General features: G+C 42.2%; 1 protein-coding gene across 1 annotated transcript in view; it reads left to right on the top strand.

Annotated features, from left to right (window-relative positions):
• Nucleotides 1-24,508, top strand: part of LOC308095497 (venom phosphodiesterase CdcPDE) — a gene marked incomplete at both ends in the record, with an annotated part of 52,877 nt that overhangs the window by 20,793 nt on the left and 7,576 nt on the right. The window contains 12 exons of the mRNA XM_080442554.1: nucleotides 3,878-3,943; nucleotides 4,356-4,428; nucleotides 9,216-9,324; nucleotides 10,584-10,706; nucleotides 11,156-11,187; nucleotides 11,795-11,922; nucleotides 12,835-12,904; nucleotides 13,144-13,231; nucleotides 13,658-13,830; nucleotides 16,063-16,108; nucleotides 18,074-18,228; nucleotides 19,491-19,626. Coding sequence (XP_080298680.1) covers nucleotides 3,878-3,943; nucleotides 4,356-4,428; nucleotides 9,216-9,324; nucleotides 10,584-10,706; nucleotides 11,156-11,187; nucleotides 11,795-11,922; nucleotides 12,835-12,904; nucleotides 13,144-13,231; nucleotides 13,658-13,830; nucleotides 16,063-16,108; nucleotides 18,074-18,228; nucleotides 19,491-19,626 — 1,199 coding nt within the window. The remainder of the gene's footprint in view (nucleotides 1-3,877; nucleotides 3,944-4,355; nucleotides 4,429-9,215; nucleotides 9,325-10,583; nucleotides 10,707-11,155; nucleotides 11,188-11,794; nucleotides 11,923-12,834; nucleotides 12,905-13,143; nucleotides 13,232-13,657; nucleotides 13,831-16,062; nucleotides 16,109-18,073; nucleotides 18,229-19,490; nucleotides 19,627-24,508) is intronic.

Genomic DNA, 24,508 nt, shown 5'->3' on the forward strand with positions numbered 1-24,508 from the left:
GGGTATAAGGTCTGTTAGTTAGTCTTAATTCAATGGGCTGTGACAGTAATCGTCAGTTATTTTAGCAAGTAACAGTGTTGTTTCAGCCTTTAGCTATATAACAACAATAATTAATTAACACTGTGTTTAACCTGTAAAATAGCACCCACCCTATCAGCATTCCACGCAAGAAGCCTTTTAATGGTCTACTTACATTAGTTAATTCTGTTAATTAATACTGGATAGGATATATTTTGCTCTACCAATGTACATTCTAGTATTTAACCCACAATGATTACCATTGATCCCCTGTTCTTGTACACTAATCATCTAGTTACTCACAGTATCAGTCTATCATCCAGTCTGGTTAAACAGTGTATTACACTGGCAGAATCCTCCCCCAACCCTTATCAGTAAACAAAGGGGGGACAGACTTTCTGTCTCCCAGGTAAACAAAGAGAATGCTAATTGTATTTCCCCACCACCCAGGTCAGGGGCAACAATCACCTCTCTGTCAATAATGGCAGTTAGCTAGCAGCTAGCACTAATATGCTAGACAATAGAACCGCTTAGCTTAGCTAGCCACGCTAAAGGTAGCTCTCAGGTCGGATAGCTTTATCTCTAAACCCTCTTATTGGTACGCTAAACAAACTTTTAACGGTAGCCTATAGCTACATAACCTGTGGTTAGCTTCTAGCTTCTCCCTCAGCTCCTTATCCTTAGCTCAGACAATAGAATCTGTTGGCACGCAGCATCCCCAAATCTACAGTCCTTCTCCACAGTTTTCGCAAACTGTAGGGCTTTGTTACATAGCAACCTGGTTGAGTCTCTCCCCGGTAGGCTTCTCGTAGGCCCATACAGTATTCAATGCCTCGGTCCTTGCGTCACGCTGTAGGCCGCCGGCTCTGTGTCCTCTTCGCCTTTGTGGATTCGACCCTCTGCAGGCTGTGTTTTTTGGAGACTTTTTGTCCCACACCGACTCTTTTCGGCGCTGATTTCCACTCTAACATTAGTTCATTACGCCAGTGTTAGTGCTGTTAACCTATTTTAACCTGTCCCATAACCAGGTCTAATAGATACTTTATTTCGTTACAACTCACTTCTCATCTTAAAGAGACAGTGCGTCTTTACTCCTAAGGCTATAGGAGATTTTTATGCTATGTTATCTCACTAGATAACACACATTAAATCCAGCCTCTAATGGTTTTCACCATCAGACTATTGGCAGGATTATACAATTATGTGATCCGCTTACAGGACTGACCTAATACCTTTCTAGATTCACATAGGCTCCAAGGGTTCATAATTGTTTAATTACTCTGTAACACTCAATTACTATGTAATTAATACTTAAACTCTGAAGGCCTTATTAAAAGCCAGCATAGTTTAATAACTCTGTAATAAGCGGAGTTCAATCACTGTGTCATTCGCTTATTAACTCTGAGATGTCCCCCACGGGGACACTACAGTCTTATTACTGTGTAATAAGCAGAGTTCAATAACTGTGTTATACCTCTGTATAACACGGCTATTCTGCCTAAAACTCATAGATGCCTCCTCCGGGGGCATAAATAGTTTAATTACTGTTCATTTTTATAGTTAATCGTAGTTTCTGCTTTGTGCAGAGTTAAGCTACGGTTACTAGGCCCAATGAAAGGGTAGGTCAGAGTGTGGAGGGTCTAAGCAAATTACTCAAACTGGTGTCTTTTAAGGTATTTTATTACTAATCACAATTACAAACATATAACTCTATTCTAATACTTAGGTTGTTAGTTAGTTAGACCTTTAGGTCAGTTAGTAGCCTTTAGATCAGTTAGGTAATTAAACCTTAGAGAGAAAACAAGCACAGAACATTTACAGTATTAAGGATATGACATTACACAATCATGAACCCATCAAACATACAATCATTACAATGTTCAATACTCACTATTAATCTCACACTCTTTCCAAATGATTCAGTGAGTCACTCCAGAACCCATATCCTAGAACGACCCACGGTTCAGTCACTTATCCGAATCTGAATCTGCTAGCTCCAAAGCAGGGAATTTATCAACTTCTTGAATTAGGTCCTCCTACAGGGAGTTTCTAGCAAACAGGAAGCTCTGATTACCCACAAAGCCTTGCGATTGCCTGCTGCTTCCTGTCACAGCAAAGCAGACTGGCACCTTTGCTATCTGTCCAGTCAACCATTTGGCTTTGTTCTCACACAAAGCTTTTGTCTCTTATCTAGGGCCCTACCCCCGCCTAAGAATGGTAGGTTCCTTTGAGCAGCAGGGTGTCGTCTCGGTGCAGACACTCTACTGCTGCCTATTCTGTCACACTAGGCCCAACTTACATAGAACATTTTGGTATATCCTAAAGAATGATAAAAGCACATTACTATGAACAATAATAATTCACTTTTCTCTAGCCCTATGGCTTGGATAATTGAACAGACAGGGTTCTCATGGATGGTCTACGGAACCAAATAGAGTGTCACTGACAGGATAACATGGGACTGAGGATTTGGTATTCGAGGATACTGGCATTAATGCTAATGTTATTTTGCCATGGTCTTTCCAAGTCTCTACCATACAAGGTCGGCAGAATAATTAACCATATTAGGCACTGATTAGCCCACACGTTTACATACAAACTAAATACAGTATGAGTTGTGATATTATGTAAAAGTCAGGACATTTTGGGAGATTTGATGAAATGTTTGAATATGATAAACACACACTTGGTTCTAAGGTGCTTTTAGGGAAACAGAGTACCCTCTATAACCCACAGATAAGTGACAGTGACAGTATTGCAAAAATGATCTCTGTAGGGGTGTGCCGATACACTAATTTCACCAAACGATACGATACGATATTTGGCTCACAACTTCGATACGATTTCGATACGATACAATACGCACTTTTTTTATTATGAAAAATATATGGGGGAGAAAAAAAGCAAATGCAAACAAATAATTCTGTTTTTGCATTATTCAGATATGCGAACTTTTCAGCTTTTCAGCTACAATAGCCGTTTTGAATCCAAATAGGGCCATAGTGTGACACCTGACCCGAAAAAAAAACAACATGTTGTCACCCTTTTCAACTCGGGGCTGTTTGCATGCCTGATTATTATTATTATTGTAAATCGGGACGATATATCGGCACACCCCTAGATCTAAGACAATAATGCCATAACCATTTCAAGAGTTTGACGTAATATCGTGTGGACTACCGATACGCAATGTAACAGGTGGATTGATGCTTGGTAATAAAGTTATATTGCACATAGTATCAAAGGGATAGAGATAGAACACTCACTAAAATATTCACAGTAGATAAAGTACTATAAATATGTTGCCATCTTAGTTCCTGCTAATTTTAATATGGTTAGTAAAGTACTTAGTAGTTAGTTACCGCATCAGTTGGACTTCTTCCACTCTCTCATTCCAGGACACAAACTAATAGTTTGACATAGTAGAATACACATAAATACTGTAATCTTCATATGAAGTATTATTATTATGGTCGTTGCTTATGTTTTATAGCTCAGACAAGAATGAGCAGATTCTCTTTTTTGGGATGCTTACTTTACCAATAAATTATCTGCACAATGTACAAAGAGCAGAGATGGTTGCACAATGCAACAACAGTACAAGCATTCTATTTCTCCACTGAAGATACGTTTTTTTTATTGCTTATGATGATAGCAGTGTGATACACCTATCTACTGTATAATCTATCTTGTAATATGGCAGAATATTTTATTTTTGTTAGATGAATTAGAGTGTATTTTGTATGTACATTAACATCCTTATCATTGATTCAAATTTGTTATTATTTGCAACAATGATGATAAAGTTCGGTAAAGGTTTTATCATAACGTCTACATACTTTTATTTCTTTTATTGTAGTAAAATACCATTTGAGGAGAGAGTGTTTAATGTTCTGAAGTGGATGCAGCTGCCAGACGACCAAAGGTATGTTCTCTTTGGCTTGAATGCACCTGGCAGGATGATGATCACACTCAAAACTAAATTCAGCAATTCCTCTTGATCCCTTCTTCTTGTCCTGGCACTTGGAAATATTATGTGGGCTTGCTAATTTGCTTGCAGGGTTTGACTAGCTGGGGGGGGGGGGGGTCTCCATGCCTCTTCTGCTTTTTATATCCCCCATCTCATCATCATTCACGGTCATTTCCTTTTGGGAAATGTAGACGGTCTGATATGTTTGATATTTATGTTTGATAATATCACAAATGATATGATTCAAAATGTATGTTAACTACATTAACCCTATTATTAGTTTTCACAAATAGCGGGGGGGGGGGGGGGGGATCGAGTTTTTCCTCCTTCAAATCTACAACTCTATAATCATAGTGTGTCACCACAGGCCAGATTTCTACACCCTGTATCTGGAGGAGCCTGATAAATCTGGACACAGCTATGGTCCTGTCAGTGGAGGGGTAAGCTCACGCCCTGAATGATGAATGCATCACTGAATAACTGAATAACTGAGTGAGTGAGAGTGAGTGAGTCAGTCAGTTAATCTGTGAGTCAGTCAGTGAGTCAGTGAAAAAAGGTAGGATGTGCGCGTCCCCAGTTTCTTTAAACATGGTGCTGGACCAAAAAATAATAAAGTGAAGAAAAAGGGAATGGGTTTCGCCCAGGTAGGGCTTCATTAACTTGAGTCAGTCAGTGAGTCGGCCAGTGATGGAAACAAGCCATAGTGCTTTTTTGGGTTTAAAATCTTCTTAACAGACCTTGCATTGTACTGTACTTCCCTGTGCTTGTCTTTGCAAACTGTTAATAAAGTATTAAATCAATCAAACAATCAGTCAGTCAGTTAATGAGTCCAGTGAGTCAGCAGTCAGTCAGTCAGTCAGCCAGCCACCAGTCAGTCAGTCAGTCAGTCTAAAATGAAGTGAGTGTTAAAATGAATGAGAATAATGAATATAAGCATCTAGTTACCAATTCACTGGATCCTTGTCTTGGCTTGTCTTCTTTTCTCCTCTCTTGTTCTGGTATTTCTCTTGAGCTTTCACTTGAAGCACCTGTACAAACAAGCCTTCCCACTCTTGCTTTTCACCCTTGCTTTTAACTTGCGTAACTTTTATCTTCATCCATCACTGCTGGCACCATTTGCTCCAGCCTTGCTATGCAGGTATTAACATATCACTGTAATACCATCAGCCGTGGCAATGGCATCCATTAGATCTCAGATCACAGATAAAACGTGTTGTAACCTGAAGATGTGGGTCTGAAGTCCTTTAATTAGTATAGTAAGTAAAAAAATCACACCCTGTGTGAAGTGGGCGGTGTCTTGCTAGCTAATCACAATACTGAATGGAGTCAACCAATCATGTACAAAAAATAAATACATGTATTGAAACACTCTTTATGATGGAAGAAACCATAACTTAAAAAAAACAAATTTATTGTTTTCTTTAAGTTATGGTTTCTTATATAGGGCTATGCACATGTGTCATGTGACACTGGCCAATCACAGTCCTGAATAGACTGTGATTGGCCAATCACGGTGCAGGGTTAGGCGGGGTACATTTTTGGCCAATCACAGCGCAGGATTTGTTGTACAAATATCCAAACCTCACTTATAGGGGCGATTTCACCGCCCAAAAACTAGGATGAATTATTTCCAAGGTAGGCTGTGCAGTAGTAGTAGTTGTGGAGTAGTTTGGACTTGTCAATGGTTTGAATTACAGTTAGTAATTAATAATTACATTGTCATAAAGATGAACACAATGGCAATTGTTGGGATCAAGCTAAGGGCTACAAATGTTCAGCCTTTCAACATCTGTCAAAAATAGACCTTTTTACTCGTTTCACTATGGTCCATTTTGTTAACATTTTGATGTTTTTCTGGGAAAGCTTAGTGTCTTCTTTCACATTTCCAGTGATGTCATATTATCGTTGTGCCACGCACGCACGCACGCATGCACGTACGCACGCACGCACGCACGCACGCACGCACGCACGCACGCACGCACGCACGCACGCACGCACGCACGCACGCACGCACGCACGCACACACACACACACATACACACACACACACACACACACACACACACATTGTATATCTTACATATAATTAGAGTAACCTCTGTCGGTCTGTCTTGGGGTCTTGGTGTCTTGGGAGATCAAACTGCGCATGTGTCGTTGCCAGGTTTCGCGCCCGAAACAAGCAGCAAGGTCTATGAAAACAAGGCCAAACGAAACGAACCCTACAAGCAGCGCTAGATCGTGCGCGATCAACAAGCAACCAGCTTCATGAAAAAACACAAAGCCGCGCACTGCGCATTTCTCTAACCAATTCACACCCACTTCACGCTTACAAAACCTGGACATGGCAACGTGGCTCATCGTTCTGTGATTGACAGAAAAAGTTGGCCAATCAGGTGGCGAGTTCGCAGCCTGAAAAAGACGAACGGCAGCCATTGTTGATGTGCGAGTCAGGGTACGAGTGCCTTGACTTCTTATTTTCGCTTACTAAACGCTCTCAAACTTCTTCTTTGACGCACGGAATTCACTTATAACATATCGTTTGGATAGAATTTAGTTGTTTCACTTCATATGTGTGGTCAATTAATCATGACAGAGCCTATTTCAAAAAAAAAAATCAGAGAACCGGCAGGGGCGACCAGTCACACGCATGTATCCCAATAAGTCAACCTATTTTGGGGATGGCGATCTCAAAAGTCCCTTGCGTCATGGCTGTCCCCCCCGCCCCACCACACACACACACACACACACACACACGCACACGCACACGCACACGCACACACACAGGGAGAGAGAGGGAGGGTGGGAGAGAGAGAATAGACGGACAGACACAGACAGAGAGACAGAGAGGGAGAGAGAGGGAGGGAGGGAAAGACAAAATAAGCGAGCCCTCGCTTATTTTTGCGCGGACGTAATTTGTTTGTCATTGTGGTGAATGTTTGCTGCTGATGTTTGTTGTGTGAAGCTTAATGTCAGAGTGTTTGTGTTGGAGCGCCTCAGTGCGGCTGCTGCGTTCATGTGCAACATCTTGCATGCGTGGCTGTGTTCACAGTTTTCCTTCGCCATGTCTGTAGGTCATGGCCTGGAGACCCCAGGGAAATTTCTTCATGAAAAAAAAAACAGCCGATGGGGTCCGCGATGTTTCACGGGGGTCCGCGTTTTTTTTTGCGGTTCTGGGCGGATTGGGTTCGTTTTTTTTTTTTTTTTTTTTTCGGTGGGTAGGGGCCCTGCGTGGGGCGGGGCCCCACGCAGCCTGCGTAGTGTGCGTGTAGGGAGAAGCGGCCCTGTGTGTGTGTGTGTGTGTTTGTTTGTGCGCGCTCGCAACGGCTCGCACGCGCGTGTGTGTGTTGGCAACGGCCGACGGGGAACGGCTCCGCCTGTTAGATCTTTATATGCGCGGGTGTTTGTGGGTGTTCTGTTCCTCCACGACGGGATGTGCGTGTACACACTACACCATTGGTTCTCAAAGTGGGGTCCGGGGACCCCCAGGGGTCCTTGAGGGAGTTCCAGGGGGTCCCCAGCTAAATGATAGATTAGGCACCAAATGGACCCTTATGGGTCTGTAACTCTGACAGTGTACAAATGGAACCAAATGGACTCTAACGGGTCCATTTGGTTCCATTTGTACACTCTCACAGTTAAATTAACATACATTTTACCATATAAACTGGGGTCCAAGGGATAGAAATGCCATTAAATGGGGGTCCGTAGCCCTAATGCATGTCAAACTGGGGGACCTTGAAATTAAAATGGTTGAGATTCACTGCTACAGCCGTAAACAAATCTTCTCTTATGGGGGTCCCTCGCATATCTTTTCAAATGGGGGTCCGCGGGCTAACAAGTGTCAATTTGGGGGTCCTTGCCATGAAAAAGTTTGAGAACCACTGCACTACACAGTACAAACTCACTTTCGATCCCTGATAAACTGTCTGTTCTCACCGCATAACCCAAACTGCACACTTTGGGTGCTCATATCCCCCTACGGGTATGGTCTAGTAATGCTAAATGGTGCATTTATATAGCACCAAAGTGCTATATAAATGTACTTGGCCTGACTGAATCAACATGGATATGTATATTGTATCAATGCATAACTACAATCTATTACCAAAAATATGAACATACGTAGGCCTACATCTATTGTTTATGAGTAGACAGACAATTAACATGGGATACATTGCTGATATGTGCAGTATATAGATATACAGTATGTAAGGCCAGACCGCACCAATGCAAATAGTCGCAAGTCCTTGCAACAAAACAGTTTAAAGGTTTCATGACGTTCAGTTTTACCACACATTAAAAGTCTTTGTCATGGTCCTTCAAACGTGTATAGAAAGTTTTAACAAAAAATTCCACTCCATTGATCCATGGCAGGTGTTTTTCTCTCACATTTCTAAAGCCTTTTCAACTGCAATAAAAAAATAAATCTTTGTTTGCAGGTGTCGCTGGTGAGGGATTTTGCCTGTCAATCATCGCCTCTGCTCCGCCCCCCCCCCCCAAAGAAAAGGATAGGGGAGGGGAGGGGTGAGGAGGAGAGTGGGCGGGATTAATCGGCTGTGACCTCACTGCCTAAGGGCCAAGCTCAGATTACTTTTCAGCCTAATTATTCAGAAAACCCCAGACCACAGAAAATCCACTGAATGTTCAAAGTTCCGATTTTTTGGGTGTAATTGAGGTCATAAAACCCCCCAAAAAACATTTTTAAAAAAAAAATTGAAAATGAATGTCATAGAACCTTTAAAGCCAGACCACACCAATGCAACTGCTTGCAACTGCCATTGGGGATAGTGGTTGCAAGTAGCTGCATGTTGCAAGGAGTTGCATTGGTGTGGACTGGCCATAAGGTATATCAGCAGTGATAATAATTTAATAAGTAAATATACAATCTATCCAACAATAAAATATTTACAGCCGTTATCCTTAACGGGTATCTGTTATGGTTCTGTAGTGTTCAGCAAGCAGACACACAACGATAAAGTGTGCACTATAAATCGGTGTAATTATTGAGTGTGTGTGTGTGTGTGTGTGTGCGTGTGTGTGCGTGTGTGCGTGTGTGTGCGTGTGTGCGTGTGTGCGTGTGTGTGCGTGTGTGTGTGTGTGTATTAAGGTCTATATTTCCTTATCAAAAGGGAGTAGGAAACACCACACCATTTTACAGTAAGCGGTATGATATATCAGTGTTATCACATGTTGTAATATCTCCAGTGTGTGATGTGTTTCCTTCCAGCTGATAGAGGCCCTCCAGGGTGTGGATAAGGTCATGGGTCAGCTCATGAATGGGCTCAAACAGATTAATCTACACCACTGTCTCAACATCATCGTAGTTGCAGACCATGGTAGGTTGTGTACACGTATACGTATGTACATAGTACTAAACATTATTTGTATAGCCCTTTTTATTTGTATTTATTTATTTTTTGTCTTGTCTTTTTACCCCTTTTTCTCTCCAATTTAGTTGTTATGCCAATTAATTACATCATACTAAATGTTATTTGCATAGCCCTTTTTACTTTTATTTTTTCTATTGATTTTTTTGGCTTTTTACCCCTTTTTTTCTCCAATTTAGTCGTTATACCAATTAATTCTTCTGTGCTGTCACTGCTGTTGTATCCTACTGAGTCACCTGCCAATGAGGAGCCCCTACCGGGAGGACGTAGAGAATTTGTTCTACTCCTCCCGTCCAACACTGCCTGCTGACAGGTGGCGCCGCAGCCCGTAGGAATACATATACTGTAAAGACACCCTCCCCGCCCGGCTTCTCTCCCCCTCACACGGGCCCATTGGGTTCGTATAGACACTGGACAAAGCCGGATGCACCACGGTGAATTCGAACCGACAACCTCCGCGGTGTTGGGCGAAACAACTTGTGGGAGAAACATAATAAAAGGATTCAAATGAGCAGGAAACAATAAACAAGCATAAAAGTATACGAGAGCGCGATAAACTATAAAACAACATGAAAAGAGATAAACACAACCGACTAAATCAGGTAGTAAAAGCAAGTCTATAAAATGTTATAGATAGATCAATCCGGGAACACCCTTGTGTAACATTAGCTGTTGCTATATATATAGCAAGCAACATGTTTCTTTTTTAAATGGAAACAGGCTTGTTGTTGAAAAAGAGGCTATTTTTTGCACCATAGTAGCCGCCTGTCGGTGTCGGCTCTCAGGTGCATTTAGCAACTTTTTTTCACACCTTCCAACCGACTGAAGGTGTGCGTTTGTCCATATGTGGTCAAATAAAATGTCTATGTATTTACCAGTGAATCATTGTTTACTTAATTATATCCATAGTAATATTTTGTTCTCTTAAAAGACAAATCCTGCACTATGCGTGCATACTTTTCACACAAATTAATGTTTTGGCTACATAGTTACATACCGATTTTGAATCATAGAATCGTACCATATCGCCCTAAATGAACGAATATCATCTGTGTATCGTATCGTCAGCCATGTACCGTAGCCATGTGCATCGTATCTTACTGTTGAAACGTATTGTTACACCCCTAATAGATAGATAGATATATACTGTAGATAGATAGATACTTTTATTAAAATGATAATTCCATACAGTATGTAATGTTGTGCAGGTATGGAGGACACTAGTTGTGACAGGAAGGAGGCCCTCCAGGACATGGTGGGTAGTGTCCGGGAGTACTGGGTGACCGAGGGCCCGTTTGGACGCATCAGAGCCAGGAATAAAGACACCGTCTGTGAGTTTGTGGAAGTCACTGGCAAAGCGACGTGACATTATAAATTCAGGTCAATTTAATAAAAGTGTGTGTGTGTGTGTGTGTGTGTGTGTGTGTGTGTGTGTGTGTGTGTGTGTGTGTGTGTGTGTGTGTGTGTGTGTGTGTGTGTGTGTGTGTGTGTGTGTGTGTGTGTGTGTGTGTGTGTGTGTGGGGGGGGGGGGGGGGCGGGGGGGGTGTGTGTGTGTGTGTGTGTGTGTGTGTGTGTGTGTGTGTCTGTGTTACTGCATGTTGGTGATTGATGGATTAACGGTATTAGGTGGGATAAGAACTGTTGACGATGTTCGGGCCCAGTCCCAGACTATTATCATTGGAGATCAGCAGTAGTTTGACCATCTTAGGTAAATATATATTTGATGCCTTCATGATGCCAAAAACAAATCACTGACTGGCTGTCTTTCCCCCTTTGGCAGTGGACTCTGTTGGACTGGTGGCCAACATGACTGTAAGTAGATAAGTAGTAAGTAGTAACTTCTCCTGCTTTGACCTGGTCCAATGAAATTATTTCACCTTATGGTACTGTACCTCACAGTTCTCCTACTGTGCTACTGTGCATTTTTTTAAACTGCTGATTATAGACACACGGAAGAAGGGAGACGACAGTAGGCTAGTAAACAAGATTTCAGAGAAACAAATGTAATGATTAAACCAGCATATTTTATATTTATCTCATAGCACTTTATAAAAATACTTTTCATATATAAATGTATGCACACATAGACCTTGGTCAAAGAAGACCCTCTAAGTCATTACTAACAATTTTCTGACACATTCCCTGATTTAAATAATGATATTGCAATCAAATACAAAGAGATGATAATAGATGATCCAGTTATCAGCAAATACAGTATATGGCATCACTGGAAAAAAGTACTACCAACTCTTCCTGTGGATAGAAGTAGTATAGAAGTGAGTTGTAATCATAAGAACATAATGGATACCAGCCAAGCTGCGTGTATAATTTGTTCCTTGGTTTCATGGTCGACACAAATTGTACTGTATGTCCCAACATGAAGGCAGCTAAATAACTGATGGTCTAATGTTCATTCCAGTGTAAGAAGCCAGACCAGAAGATCAAGCCGTACGTGAAGGCCAACCTGCCAAAGCGCTTGCACTTTGCAAACAGCCGACGCATCGAAGACGTCAATGTTATGGTCACTCCAAAATGGCTGTTTGAGAGGTACAGTGTACAACCACCAACCCCATCCATTATGTAGCTGTTATACATCAGTCTGACATGGAATAGTTCTCTGTTGGCCTACCTTGTAAAATCCGGAATCTTAATGTAACCACCTACAATTTACAATTTAAGCATTTATCAGAAGCTCTTTGTCCAGAGCGACTTACAGTAAGCAAGGTAAACACATACATCAAATGCATAGAGACAGTGTAGTGCGTCATTAATATAGGATCATAGGTAAACCAAGAACCTAGCATCAGTCTAAAGTCTAAACAGTAAAATATAAAAAATACATAATCTGTACATTGAAACTATAGAAACTCCAGGATGCCAGGTCAACAAATGAAGCTGGTGTGCTATCTAAATTACATTTTGACTTTTGCATAAGACTGCACTTAAACCTTACTGTATTTAGTTGACAGAAGTCCCCCAGGGGTCTTTACTAGGTCCCCTCTTTTTTCCCTCAACATTTCATATCTTTGGCGAAAATTGCCAATCTACATGCTCACAACGCGTCACATTCCGACGCGTTGTGAGCTTGTAGATTGGCTATTTTTGCCGAATGTTTACCCCCAGAATAAGGACAGGGTTCAAGTGGTTCAAGTGTTAATTTCCCTGTGTAGCACTTACATCAGTACAAGTTCAAATACAAACATGCCGGCTGAAACGTCACATTAGTTGTAATCAATAAGATATTATACTACACCATTTGTACACTGCCTAAGTTACAGCAAATAAAAGTTGCCAATGATGGTCTTTTCAAAAATTACAAAAGTGACAAAACTGTTACAGTACGACATGCCATCATATTGATGATTGATTGCATGTCATTCCTGCATAAACATAAACCATTTAGTCCACCGGTCTAAATGGTCAGATTTATCTATCTGTCTGATTCTTTGTCTTACAAAGATACCCGGGTTCTACGACATTCTGCTCTGGTGGGGCTCATGGATATGACAATGATGTTGACAGCATGCATGTAAGTCGTTTGTACAGTACTTTCTCTTCTAGACTCTCTTCAGAAATTAGTACTTAAATTTAGAAATTAGCCTAAATTCATCATTTCTTAGACAATAACAAAAACATCTCATGCCAAATCTCACACATGGTCACTGACATTGTGGCAAAGCATGGATTGCATGAGTAGCAAGACTTTTTTAATTTTTACTTTTGTATTGTATTTCATCTTTTTGTATACACTTTTATTGTTATTTTCAGGCCATGTTCCTCAGTTATGGCCCTAAGTTTCTGACTGAAAGAGAGATTGAGCCCTTCGCTAACATTGAACTCTACAACCTCATGTGTGGTGAGTATAGTTTTCCATTTACAAATGGAGAACAATGTACTGGAAAATTCTATTAAATTTCAATAACATTTTATTAAAGTGCCAAATCACAACAAGACGACAGTGGCAAAGGAAAACTATTATAAATACATATAATAGTGTAAGATAGCAATAATGCTATTCCATAAGCTGTGGGAGTATGAGGCTGGGCTTTGCTGAAAAAAATACTATTTATGTTTGGCCAACTTTCCCTGGAAGGATGATAAACATTTACATTTACAGTCCAAAAAAGGAATTATTTTCCTTGCATGCTCCTGGGGCCCTGACTCTTCAGAATAGCACTGTCTTCTTTTATGTATATATCTTCTGTAAATAAAAATGTAAAAAAGAAAATAAAGAAATGTATGAATGCTGTTAACCCTGAGCTGATATGTGGCTCACGTCCAGATGTGCTGGGGATCTCCCCCGCTGACAACAATGGCACCCATGGGAGCATGAACCACTTACTAAGACAGCCCTTCCATAACCCCAGCCACCCTGCAGAGCAAAGCATCCCAGAACACTGTCCTCTGCTGTCCCTGGACCCTGCAGACAGTCTGAACTGCTCCTGTCCTGCTCTGGTATGTACAGTAGTTGGGTCAAATAATGCTTTGGTCTTAAAGATGACATCTTTATTGATAACAAAACATACAGTATGTAAAATGACATACACTGTCCATTATCAAAAGGATAAACGCAAAAAAAAGCCAGAAGCTTATTTCCATTGAGGTCCTTTCATACGTATGTATGTGCAAATTATGTTGTGTTGCATGATGTGATGTGTATGTGAGTAATTGCACGCACCCAAAGGTGCCTAAAGTGTCCTATTGCATGTGCATGTCACTCCAAGCACCCATAGGTTGCAGGAAAATGTCCTTGTGGGAAAAGGGTGTGCCTTCCGCACTAGGGGGTAGGGATTTGGTACCTGGTAATGGACTGGTATTGCATTTGATTGCAATCTACAAAGCAAAGCAGCTTGCAGCATATTTTTTGCTTTATTTTTTTGAGTTGAACCTGGGGCGTCCAGGAAGGCTCCTCCAAAAACCCACGGTGCATAGAGCACAAACATGCAAGGCACCCTGCAAAAATCTTCACTCACATTGATAACAATTACAAAAACACGCAGCCAGCTGCTAAACACATCCTGGCTGAACGGGGCCTAAGGGTGTATTCTCCATACACCTGCAGTCAAACATATCAACAGTTGCTCTATTGTTACTCTTTTTTATCCTGTAATCGGATGTCCTCGGAATGAACCTCTCAGTGTTTCAATAGGCTCAGATTCTGTGATTATTGTTTACAGACCTGTTTCCATTGCCTCATCTTGGCATGTATAAAGTCAAACAAAAACATGTTATCTGGACCATGTAGGCTGTAGGCTCACTCTGTTCCACACATTGTCAACAGCCTCTCCAACGACATCATAGGCTACCTCACACGTTGTGGCATATCCTCATTGTCTGTCTTGACATTGAGAGGTATGTCTTTAGCAACACTGGAGACATACTCTTGTTTTGTGTTTAGGGCTAGATTGTATTTGACAGTGTGTTGATAGACCATACTAGTCTGGGACCTCCCCCTTCGCAGTAGCTCTGGGACTCATATATAATAGCATCTGGGGTCACATATAATAGCATTGTCATTCAGAATTGGAGGGGGTTAAGTCTATTTTTTCAAACAGTGTATAAAAAATGTAAAGCTAGTCCAAAGTTCCTTCAACGGTCTGTTGTAAAGACGGGGTGGTAAAAATGAACAACCACGTGTGTCTTCAAGCTAGGCAGAGTATTCCTAGCTGTTCCAGTTTATCTGTAGAGTGTTTATATTTATATCCATTTGTGTTAAGTACTGTCCCATTGCACTCGTGGGCGCCTTAATGTCCCTGCAAATGTGTTTGAGTCTGCATGTGTGCCTTCAACAATGACTTCAAGATAACTCCTGTACAGACAGTTCTGTACTGGAATGGGGTTACTATCTGCTTACTGTCAACACTAGATAATGGGGCTAATCAGAGCACTGTCGCATAACGTCCTGTGTGAGATATTACAATAGCCATGTGACATCATACTGCTTACTGTAAAATAGTGTGGTGTTTCCTACGCCCTTTTCATAAGGAAATACAGACACTATGATATTATACACCCACTCCTTCCTCTACCCGCTGTGAACGTGTACACACACACACCCACACACACACCCACACACACACACACACACACACACACACACACACACACACACACACACACACACACACACACACACACACACACACACACACACACACACACACACACACACACACACAGTAGGGCAGAAATGGGTCAGCTGTTTCTGTTTTCACGCTCTATGTAATCTCCCAAGACAGATTCAGAGCTCCGCGCCCAACAATTCAAAGGGGAAAAAGACAACTAAATAAGAAAAAGAGGTTGCGCATCAACGAGTTTTCTCAGTGGAGTGCTAGACCCAAAGTCCAGTATACATATCAAAAAAATGAATTTAAAAAAATCCAAAAGGGTAGCACATCCAAACATTTCAATTAAATGGAGGAAAAATTACTCACATTCCACTTTTTTTATTGGCACACTAACGCGTTTCGGCTATGAGCCTTCCTCAGCGCTTCCTCAGAGGAAAATGTTTCCCCTTTTTTGCCAATGGGTTCCCAGATTGTACTCTATGTAACTCTACACAGTAACATCCTCAGAGTTAGTTTAGGGAGTGTACAACAGGATACATTAACATTGAGCATTTTACTCTGTCATAATTCCCACATTGAGGCCGTGCATTAAACAGACTTGTTTTTCTTTCCCCCTCAGAGTGGGAACGCCATCAACAGCCGTCTGAATCTCACAGCAGAAGAAGGTAAGGAGAGCAGACTGATAGCTAGGAAAATCTTGAGTCTGAAATACTCAGTTAAAGTCAGTAAGTCACTCCCCTCAAGGGAGGGAGAGAGAGCTTGGTACATCATTATAGAGAGAAAGGGGCCCTGTGATCTGACCTTATCTTTCCGTACCAGGCACCTGGAAAGTATAAGGCTGCAATAATATGATCTCATCTCATGTTGATAAAGTACAGTATATGTACATACACATGATAAAAAATAACAGATGAAATTCTATTTATCACAGACTTACAGGACTTTAAAGGCTCTATGACATTCATTTTCACTTTTTTTATTTGTTACGTTTTTTGGAGGGTTTTATGACCTCAGTTACACCCAAAAATTATGAACTTTGAACATTCAGTGGATTTTCTGTGGTCTGGGGTTTTCTGAATAATTAGGCTGAAAAGTAATCTGAGCTTGGCCCTTGGGCAGTGAAGTCACAGGCAATTAATCCCGCCCACTCTCCTCCTCGCCCCTCGGCGGAGCAGAGGCGATGATTGACAGGCAAAATCCCTCAACAGCAACACCCGCAGGCAAAGATTTCTTTTTTCATTGCAGTTGAAAAGGCTTTAGAAATGTGAGAGAAAAACACCTGCCATGGATCAATGGAGTGGAATTTTTTGTTAAAACTTTTTATACACGTTTGAAGGACCATGACAAAGACTTTTAATGTGTGGTAAAACTGAACGTCATGAAACCTTTAATGTCAAATGTAACGTGCACATTTTGCATCTTCCTGTGTATTTTGGTTACCCTGTGACCTTCCCTCACCATTATCAGTGAGACACTGAACACCTGTTCCAGATGAACAGGTGGTGCCTTGCATTTTTCCCTCCCCCGTTGGTTTTTGGATGTGTGTGTGAATGGGGTGATGGGTGCTCGGGTGCCGCAGTGGTAAAGTCCCTGCCCACCACCACGGTGGTTGGGGGTTCGAATCCACGGTGGTGCATCCGGCTTTGTCGGGCGTCTATGCGAACACAATTGGCCCGTGCTCAGTGGAGGGAAGCCTGGCTGGGAGGGTGATATTGGTCATTGCACGTACTCCTACGGGCTGGGGCGACACCTGTCAAAAGGGAGTGGTGGGCGGGAGGAGTAGGACGAAGGCCCTACGTCCTCCCGGTGGGGGCTCCTCACTGGCAGGTGAGTCAGTAGGATACGACAGCAGTGACAACACAGAAATGTGTTTGGGGAGGAATTAATTGGCATAACGACTAAATTGGGGAGTAAAAGGGGGTAAGAAATAATCGGCTACTCAAAGAAAAACAAAAAAAGTGAATGGGTGGATGTTATGCACATTGTAAAGTGTTTTGGATAAAGCCTCTATGTAAATGCACCATTTACCATTTATCAATTTTCAAATGAGTGTATCCCTTTACTCCTTAATTGTACAGACACAAAATTTTCGATGCACATTCATATTCCCAAGAGGAGTAGTGGCAAGTGGCAACCGTTTTCCTTTCAAATGAGCAAACTGAGTCTTTTTTTAAGCCTTGCCAGAGGCCTTTATGCAGTCTTGTTCAGGCTGTAATGTATTTATCTTTTTGAGGAATCCATCTCACATACGAATACAGCTTTATTTAATTTAGATTGTATTTGATCAACAATCCTCTTCCTTTTCCTGGTGCTGCAATGACAAATGTTCACCCTGCGGATATACTGTATCAGGTTTATTTTATCCCACCTTAATGTTTGGAATCATTGCCATTCTATCCTGTGCATAGCAATGATATACGTTATTATGTTATCTTATATTATATATGTTCTTATTAAACAAAACGATTGTCTAGTGTGGAGATGAATAGAATACAATAGAAATATAGAACAGAACGTTGGATTGGAGTGCAAAATAAGAGTAGAGCAAGGACTCCATTATGGAACAAAACATCTGTGTATTTCCCAAATAATGAACACACATCAAACTGCTTTGACTCTATGACATCCAGAGATCTCTGTGGAGAAGAGGCATGCGTTGTTCGGGCGACCCAGGATGCTGCAGACTGGAGAGAGCTACTGTCTGCTTCACCACCAGGGCTTCCTCAGTGCCTACAGCAACAGGTCCATGATGCCCCTGTGGAGCTCCTTCACCCTGGACAAACCGGTAAAGCTGCCTATTAGGGGATGGGACGATATGAAAGTTACACGTCACGATTATTGTGGCAAAAATAATTGCGATTAACGATTATTATCGCGATGATCAAAATATGCTACAAACGTAAAATGCCACATTTTTTTAACCACTTGAACCCCCCAGCATCCCTATTCTGGGGGTAACGTTCGGCAAAAATAGCCGATCTACAAGCTCACAACTTATTTTGGTCAAAGGTTCACCCCAGAATAAGGACGCACTCGAGGGTTCGTGTGGCTAAACAAGAGCGTTTTTAGGTGTGCTTCTTGATCTTAATCGATTTGAGCATAGTGTTAGTTCTGGCAGGACACTATAGTCAACCCACTGAGCATTAACTGATTCCTGCCAAGCACTCTCCACAGTCAGTGTGTCATTGCATGGCCATTCACTCTATGGAGCACTCTTTATAATTGCTTCCAGCATATACAGTACACATACAGTACACATGCCTACGCGCAAACTCTCGCTGAACCCACCTCCACCCCAGCTCCTCCTCTTTATGCTAGCCTGATCTTACGGGGGTCAGGGGTCATCAATGTGTTCGTACACAGACAAATTTGTCCGTGGCAAGAATTGTGCAAATTCTAGATTTTGTTTTTACATAACATTGTAATGTTCTTATTTTGATCACAAGACCCCATTACTGAATGTCAGTCTCCAGGTTTTCACAATATGTATGTCACTGATTTACTATGACACTAATGGCACATTAGGAGTCCACTAGTCTCAAACTTCTCAAATGTTTTTATTTTCAAGAACCTGAGAGTGTAGAAATGGATTGGTTGGTTCCATGTGTACACTCTCAGAGTTACAGACCTGTAGTCTGTATAATAATTTGGACAAAAATGTCCACCACAAGCCACCACAAGCCATTGATCAAATATATTGATCCTGACAGACCTAAGCTCCAGTCCTAACCCTAGCAGTGAGGCTCTATTCATTGTTTCTCCCCCGTGTATTCTATTTTGAAATGGAAAACACTTGCTGTGTCACATATCTCATCAGTACATATTCCCCACAATTCCTTCGAAGTCCTGAGATGACCTGATCTTGTTTTATGTGTTTATTTTTTGGGTTTTATGATGTTTTTGACAGCAAATCCCATGCGTAAAATCACACCCACACTCACATACATCTATCCACCCATCCAGCTCATAACACACATTCTTAGAGCCTTAAGTTCCCTACCAACCGCATGTTTCATCGAATGGTCCTTCGCTCCTTCCTATTTGTAGCTGGACTTGGACCCATTGCCTGCAGTATCTGGAGACTGTCTGAGGGCTGATGTCAGAGTTCCTGGGGACCAGAGTCCAAGATGTGACCAGTACGCTGCTGCTGAGAACCTGACCCACTCCTTCCTCTACCCGCCTAGTACGGCCACGTACACACGCATGCACGCACGCACAATTTCTTTTTCACAATAGATAATTGTTGCGGAAAACCTGTGCTCCCTGCCAGGATTCTCAGTAATTCTTAGAGAAGCTCATCCAAAGTTCCACTGAAATTTGACTCAGAGGCCATTCCCTACAGTACTGTCTGTAATGAGGCCATTCACACCGCAAAAGAGCTATGGTTCATCCAAATTCATGTTGCGCTTCACCAGTGTATGCTTGGATGGATGGATGTGTCATGTATTATAGCTATCACCATCTACTTTTCTTCCTTTCTTTTCTTTCATCTTTTCCTTGTATCGCTCTCTTTCTCATTGTGTCTGTAGTAAGACATTTCTACCAGCCACCTCTGTGGCTGGTCCGACACTCAGGAACACAGAAACATGGTTCAAACACATTTATTGTAGAAAGTGGCAAGATGGTACAAGCCAGAGCAAATACAGGTCCTGTGTGATGACAGAAGCTAAATGGTAGGTACACCTTTATCCAAAGTGGATACATTCACCTGTTCACACACCGATGGCAGAGGAAACCATGCAAGGCTCCAACCTGCTAATTGGGAGCAGTTAGGGGTTCAGTGTCTTGATCAAGGCCACTTTGACACGCCAGGGATTGAACCTTTAACCTTCCGTTTCTCAATCGTTCACTACTGTATCTACCTCCTGAGCCTCTGCAGCCCTGAAGCTCTCTATTCAGGACTCCCTCTTTCTTTGGTGTTTCGGCCTAAACGGTTTCGGTTATATGCCTAAAACTAACCTAACCTTAACCTCACAAAAACTATGCCTAAACCTAACCTTAACCCTAACCTCACAAAACCTATGCCTAAACCTAACCTTAACCCTAACCTCACAAACCCTATGCCTAAACCTAACCTTAACCTCACAAAAACTATGCCTAAACCTAACCTTAACCCTAACCTCACAAACCCTATGCCTAAACCTAACCTTAACCTCACAAAAACTATGACTCAAAACCACACCCACCTGGGCAAACCACCTGGGAAAGAAAGCGTCCACTCTCTATTGAGTGTGTGTGGGGATGACTGATTTATATGGAATCGGATCATCGGATCACTGCCAATACTCCTAACTTCAAATAAAGGTTTCAGAACCTTGAAAACCTTTTTTGCAAGACTGAAAACTCGTTTCGAATCTCTGAAAAAAGTGTTGAATCTCTGAAAAAAGTGTTGAATCTCTGAAAAAAGTGTTGATAGGCCGGAAAAAAAATTCAAAACTCTGAACAAATATTTAACAGTGTTTCGCCAACACATTTTCAGAGTTTCAAATTTGTCACAAACACACTTTCAGAATATGCATTTTGGCACTGTTCTCCCTGGGTATTATTTTGTTTTACATGTGTGAAACCTTGTAAACTCCTGACTTAAAATAAAGGGTTCAAAAGGCTTGAAAATAATTTCAAGACTGAGAACTGGTTTTGAATCTTTGAAAAAAGTGTTGATAGGCTGAAAGTGTTTCTCAAATCCTTGCAAACACATTTTACAGTGTTTCGTCAACACCTTTTCAGAGTTTCAAATTGGTCACAAACACACTTTCAGAATATGCATTTTGGCACTGTTCTCCTTGGGTATTATTTTGTTTTCCATGTTAGAAACCTTTTAAATGGGAATCGTTTTTGAAACTAGCAACTTTATTGTTGAAAGACTGAAAAAAAAAATCAATGGTTAAACTTTATTTTGAAACTGTGATTTAGCGTCACACACACAGCAGCACATTCTCCTCAAATCTCTGAACACACACACACACACGCGCGCGCGCACGCACACACAGCAGCAGCGGCGGCAGAGGCATGCCATAAGTGTTGAAACTCTGAAACTGCTACTCGAAACCTCGCAGGGAGGCGGGGGGGAGCGGAGGCGGGACCAGAGGCGGGGCCGTTTGAAGTCCATTCCATTTGCTCCAAATGACACACTTCAGTTTTATTCATGGTTTACACAGGAAATAATGAACTGATTACAATAATGTAAATTCTCTCAAATCAGTAACAGGTAGGTGATACATATGCCCATCAAATATGGTTTTATTGAAAGGCAATCCAGGTACCAACATTCGGGGAATATCTGACGGCTTGGAGCGCCTCAGTGCGGCTGCAGAGTTCATCTTGGAATTTGTCATTACAATTTTACTGTAATCCACATTCCTAAACCCCCCCACTCCTACACCCCCCCCCCCCCCAAAGGGACCCCCCCCGAACCCCCCCCCCCCCCCTGGCCCAAGGGGTCACTCATAATAATTCTATATCAGCATATTTTGTGCATTCAAACAGAACAGTTGAGATTTCATTTGGCCAGATCTCTGGCAATTGTACTTGAATTCTTATAATTTTAATGTTTATATGGTCTTTCAAGTTTATATTTTCATTTGGTATCAGTCATGAATTTATTAGAATGTATTAGAATTCATTTTCTCTATTGATATCAAGCCGGATTTTTCCACGTGCGCAAGTGCATGCTGTAACATAATAATACACAACGTGTACTGTACATATATATAGCCCACTAGGCTAACATTTTTGGGGGTTTTAGCTATGGACCCTCAAGCTCTAAGCTCCACCTTGGCGCCGCTAATGGAGCGGTTTCAGAAAAGAAAAATGAAAAAAATTAAACCGAAAAAAAGGCCTGTCTGTCTGTCTGTCTGTCTGTCTATAAATCTATTTAAATATCTATCTATCTATCTATCTATCTATCAAACTATCTATCTCCAGCATGTTGTTCAACAAATAGCAGATCTACAAGCTCACAACAACTGTTATTGTGAGCTTATCTGCTATTTTCAAATAGCGTATGTATAAAATATGTCTGAATTGGTTAGTGATTCATAATATAATCATTTATATCTGCGAAGTGTAGGATTATTATAATTATTATTATTATATTACAATTAAAGTAAGCGCATCGGTTAGTGTGATTGGGTCTGGGTCTGTCTGTCTGTCTGTCTGTCTGTCTGTCTGATGCGTATACTATTCATGTGAGATGTGACAAGTGGGTTAATTAACGAGAAAACATCTGAGAAACCTGCAGCATGTGAGCGTCTCTGAGTAGGCCTATACGTGATGATTACTGACCCTGACCCGTCAATCAACGTGCGCGCAACAGTGAGCTGTGACAGAACATCAACATTAATGTAATAATAATAATAATAATAATAGTAATAATAATAATAATAATAATAATAATAATAATAATAATAATAATAATAATAATAATAACAATAGCGTAATAGTAGTTGTGTTGTGTATGAGTGTACCGTTGTGTTTACGACACTAGACCGTAAAGTGTGACTGCTCTGTTGTTGTACCGGCTTGTAACGTGCGTTGCCAGCGTACATGTTTGTTACCCAGTAAAGACGGACCTATAAAGCTCACCCTTCTAGTAGCGTGCCTTATTATGTGGATATAACATTGACGACGAGGATGGAGATGACTTTCTCACCGCCTCCCGCTTTCTTATCGTTCCCGGGCGAGCCTCCTGTACCATGGACTCGCCGGCTGGGGTCGTTCGAGACCTACATCACGGCTCTGGGACTCACGGACGTAAGCGATGCACGGAAAAGGGCCATCTAAATCCACTGCCTGGGCACAGAAGGACAGCGGATATTCACCACTCTTGGGACCGCCGAAAAATATGCAGACTGTGTCACATTACTGTCTGGACATTTTGCAGCCCCACAAAGCGTTATCCTCCGTAGGATTTTGTTTCGCCAGCGCCGACAACGTGCGGGTGAGTCAGTTCACCAATATGTGGCCGATCTGAGGGGTTTGGCCAGCCTGTGCAAGTTTGAAGCATTACAGGACGAAATGATTAGAGACCAGCTAGCCGAGCACACAAACAACCCAAAGGTTCGTGAGAAATTGATAATGTCCCCAGATGATCTGACTCTCCATAAGGCTGTGGAAATAGCTTTTCAACTTGAGACAGCAGAGGGGTTTGCCAGGCAATTGGCTTGCGCCTCATCTCCACTGCCTGCACTCACAGCACAGCAGGTCGAGTCCCCATCGCGTTCAGCTAGCCCTGATCCTCTCCAGGACGCTTCCCACATAAACTATGCTGGACGACAGCGCCCCCCAGGTCAGCGCTGCAGTAACTGCGGCTCATCATCACATGCTTCCAGAGCCCAAAACTGTCCCGCCAGGGGCCAGCGTTGCCAACGTTGTGGTAAACAAAACCATTTTTCCAAGGCCGTTCAAGGTGTGTACTGTGGAGCTTGATGGCGTGTGCCTGCCGTTACTGCTCGACACTGGGGCTAACGCGTCCCTCTTGAATGCGGCTACAGTCACACAATTTTTCCCACACCACACGCTTGCTGCGCCGTCCAAAGTGCCCCTCAAGGGTTATGGTAATTCCAAAATTAACATTGTGGGCACCTTCAGCTCCGCGGTGCGCTATGGCACTAAGACTGTTTCCTCTTTCACATTCCAAGTGGCAAGCCACGGTGCTAACCTCATGGGCCTGGACTTGTTCACTGACCTAGGTTTTGTGCTCATGGATTACAGTGGGCTCACTATCCACCATGTTGATTCACTGTGGCCCCAACAATGGCCTGGACTGTTCGCTGGGCTGGGTTGCCTCACTGCCTTTAACCACCAGCCCCTCCTCAACCCTGATGTACACCCTGTCATCCAGCCCCTGCGACGCGTTCCTCTTGCCCTGCGCGACGAGGTGGCTGGAGAGCTCAACAACCTCTTGGAGGCAGGCATAATTGAGCCAGTCAACGCGGCACCATGGATCTCGAATCTGGTGGCTGTGCGGAAGAAGACAGGGAAGCTGCGCCTGTGCATTGATCTCAAGGCAGTTAACAAGGCAGTCATCCCCGACAAGTACCCGTTGCCTACAGCGGAGGAACTGA

This window comes from Gymnoscopelus braueri (assembly GCF_963280865.1).
Source record: "Gymnoscopelus braueri genome assembly, chromosome: 11".
Classification (NCBI taxonomy): domain Eukaryota; kingdom Metazoa; phylum Chordata; class Actinopteri; order Myctophiformes; family Myctophidae; genus Gymnoscopelus; species Gymnoscopelus braueri.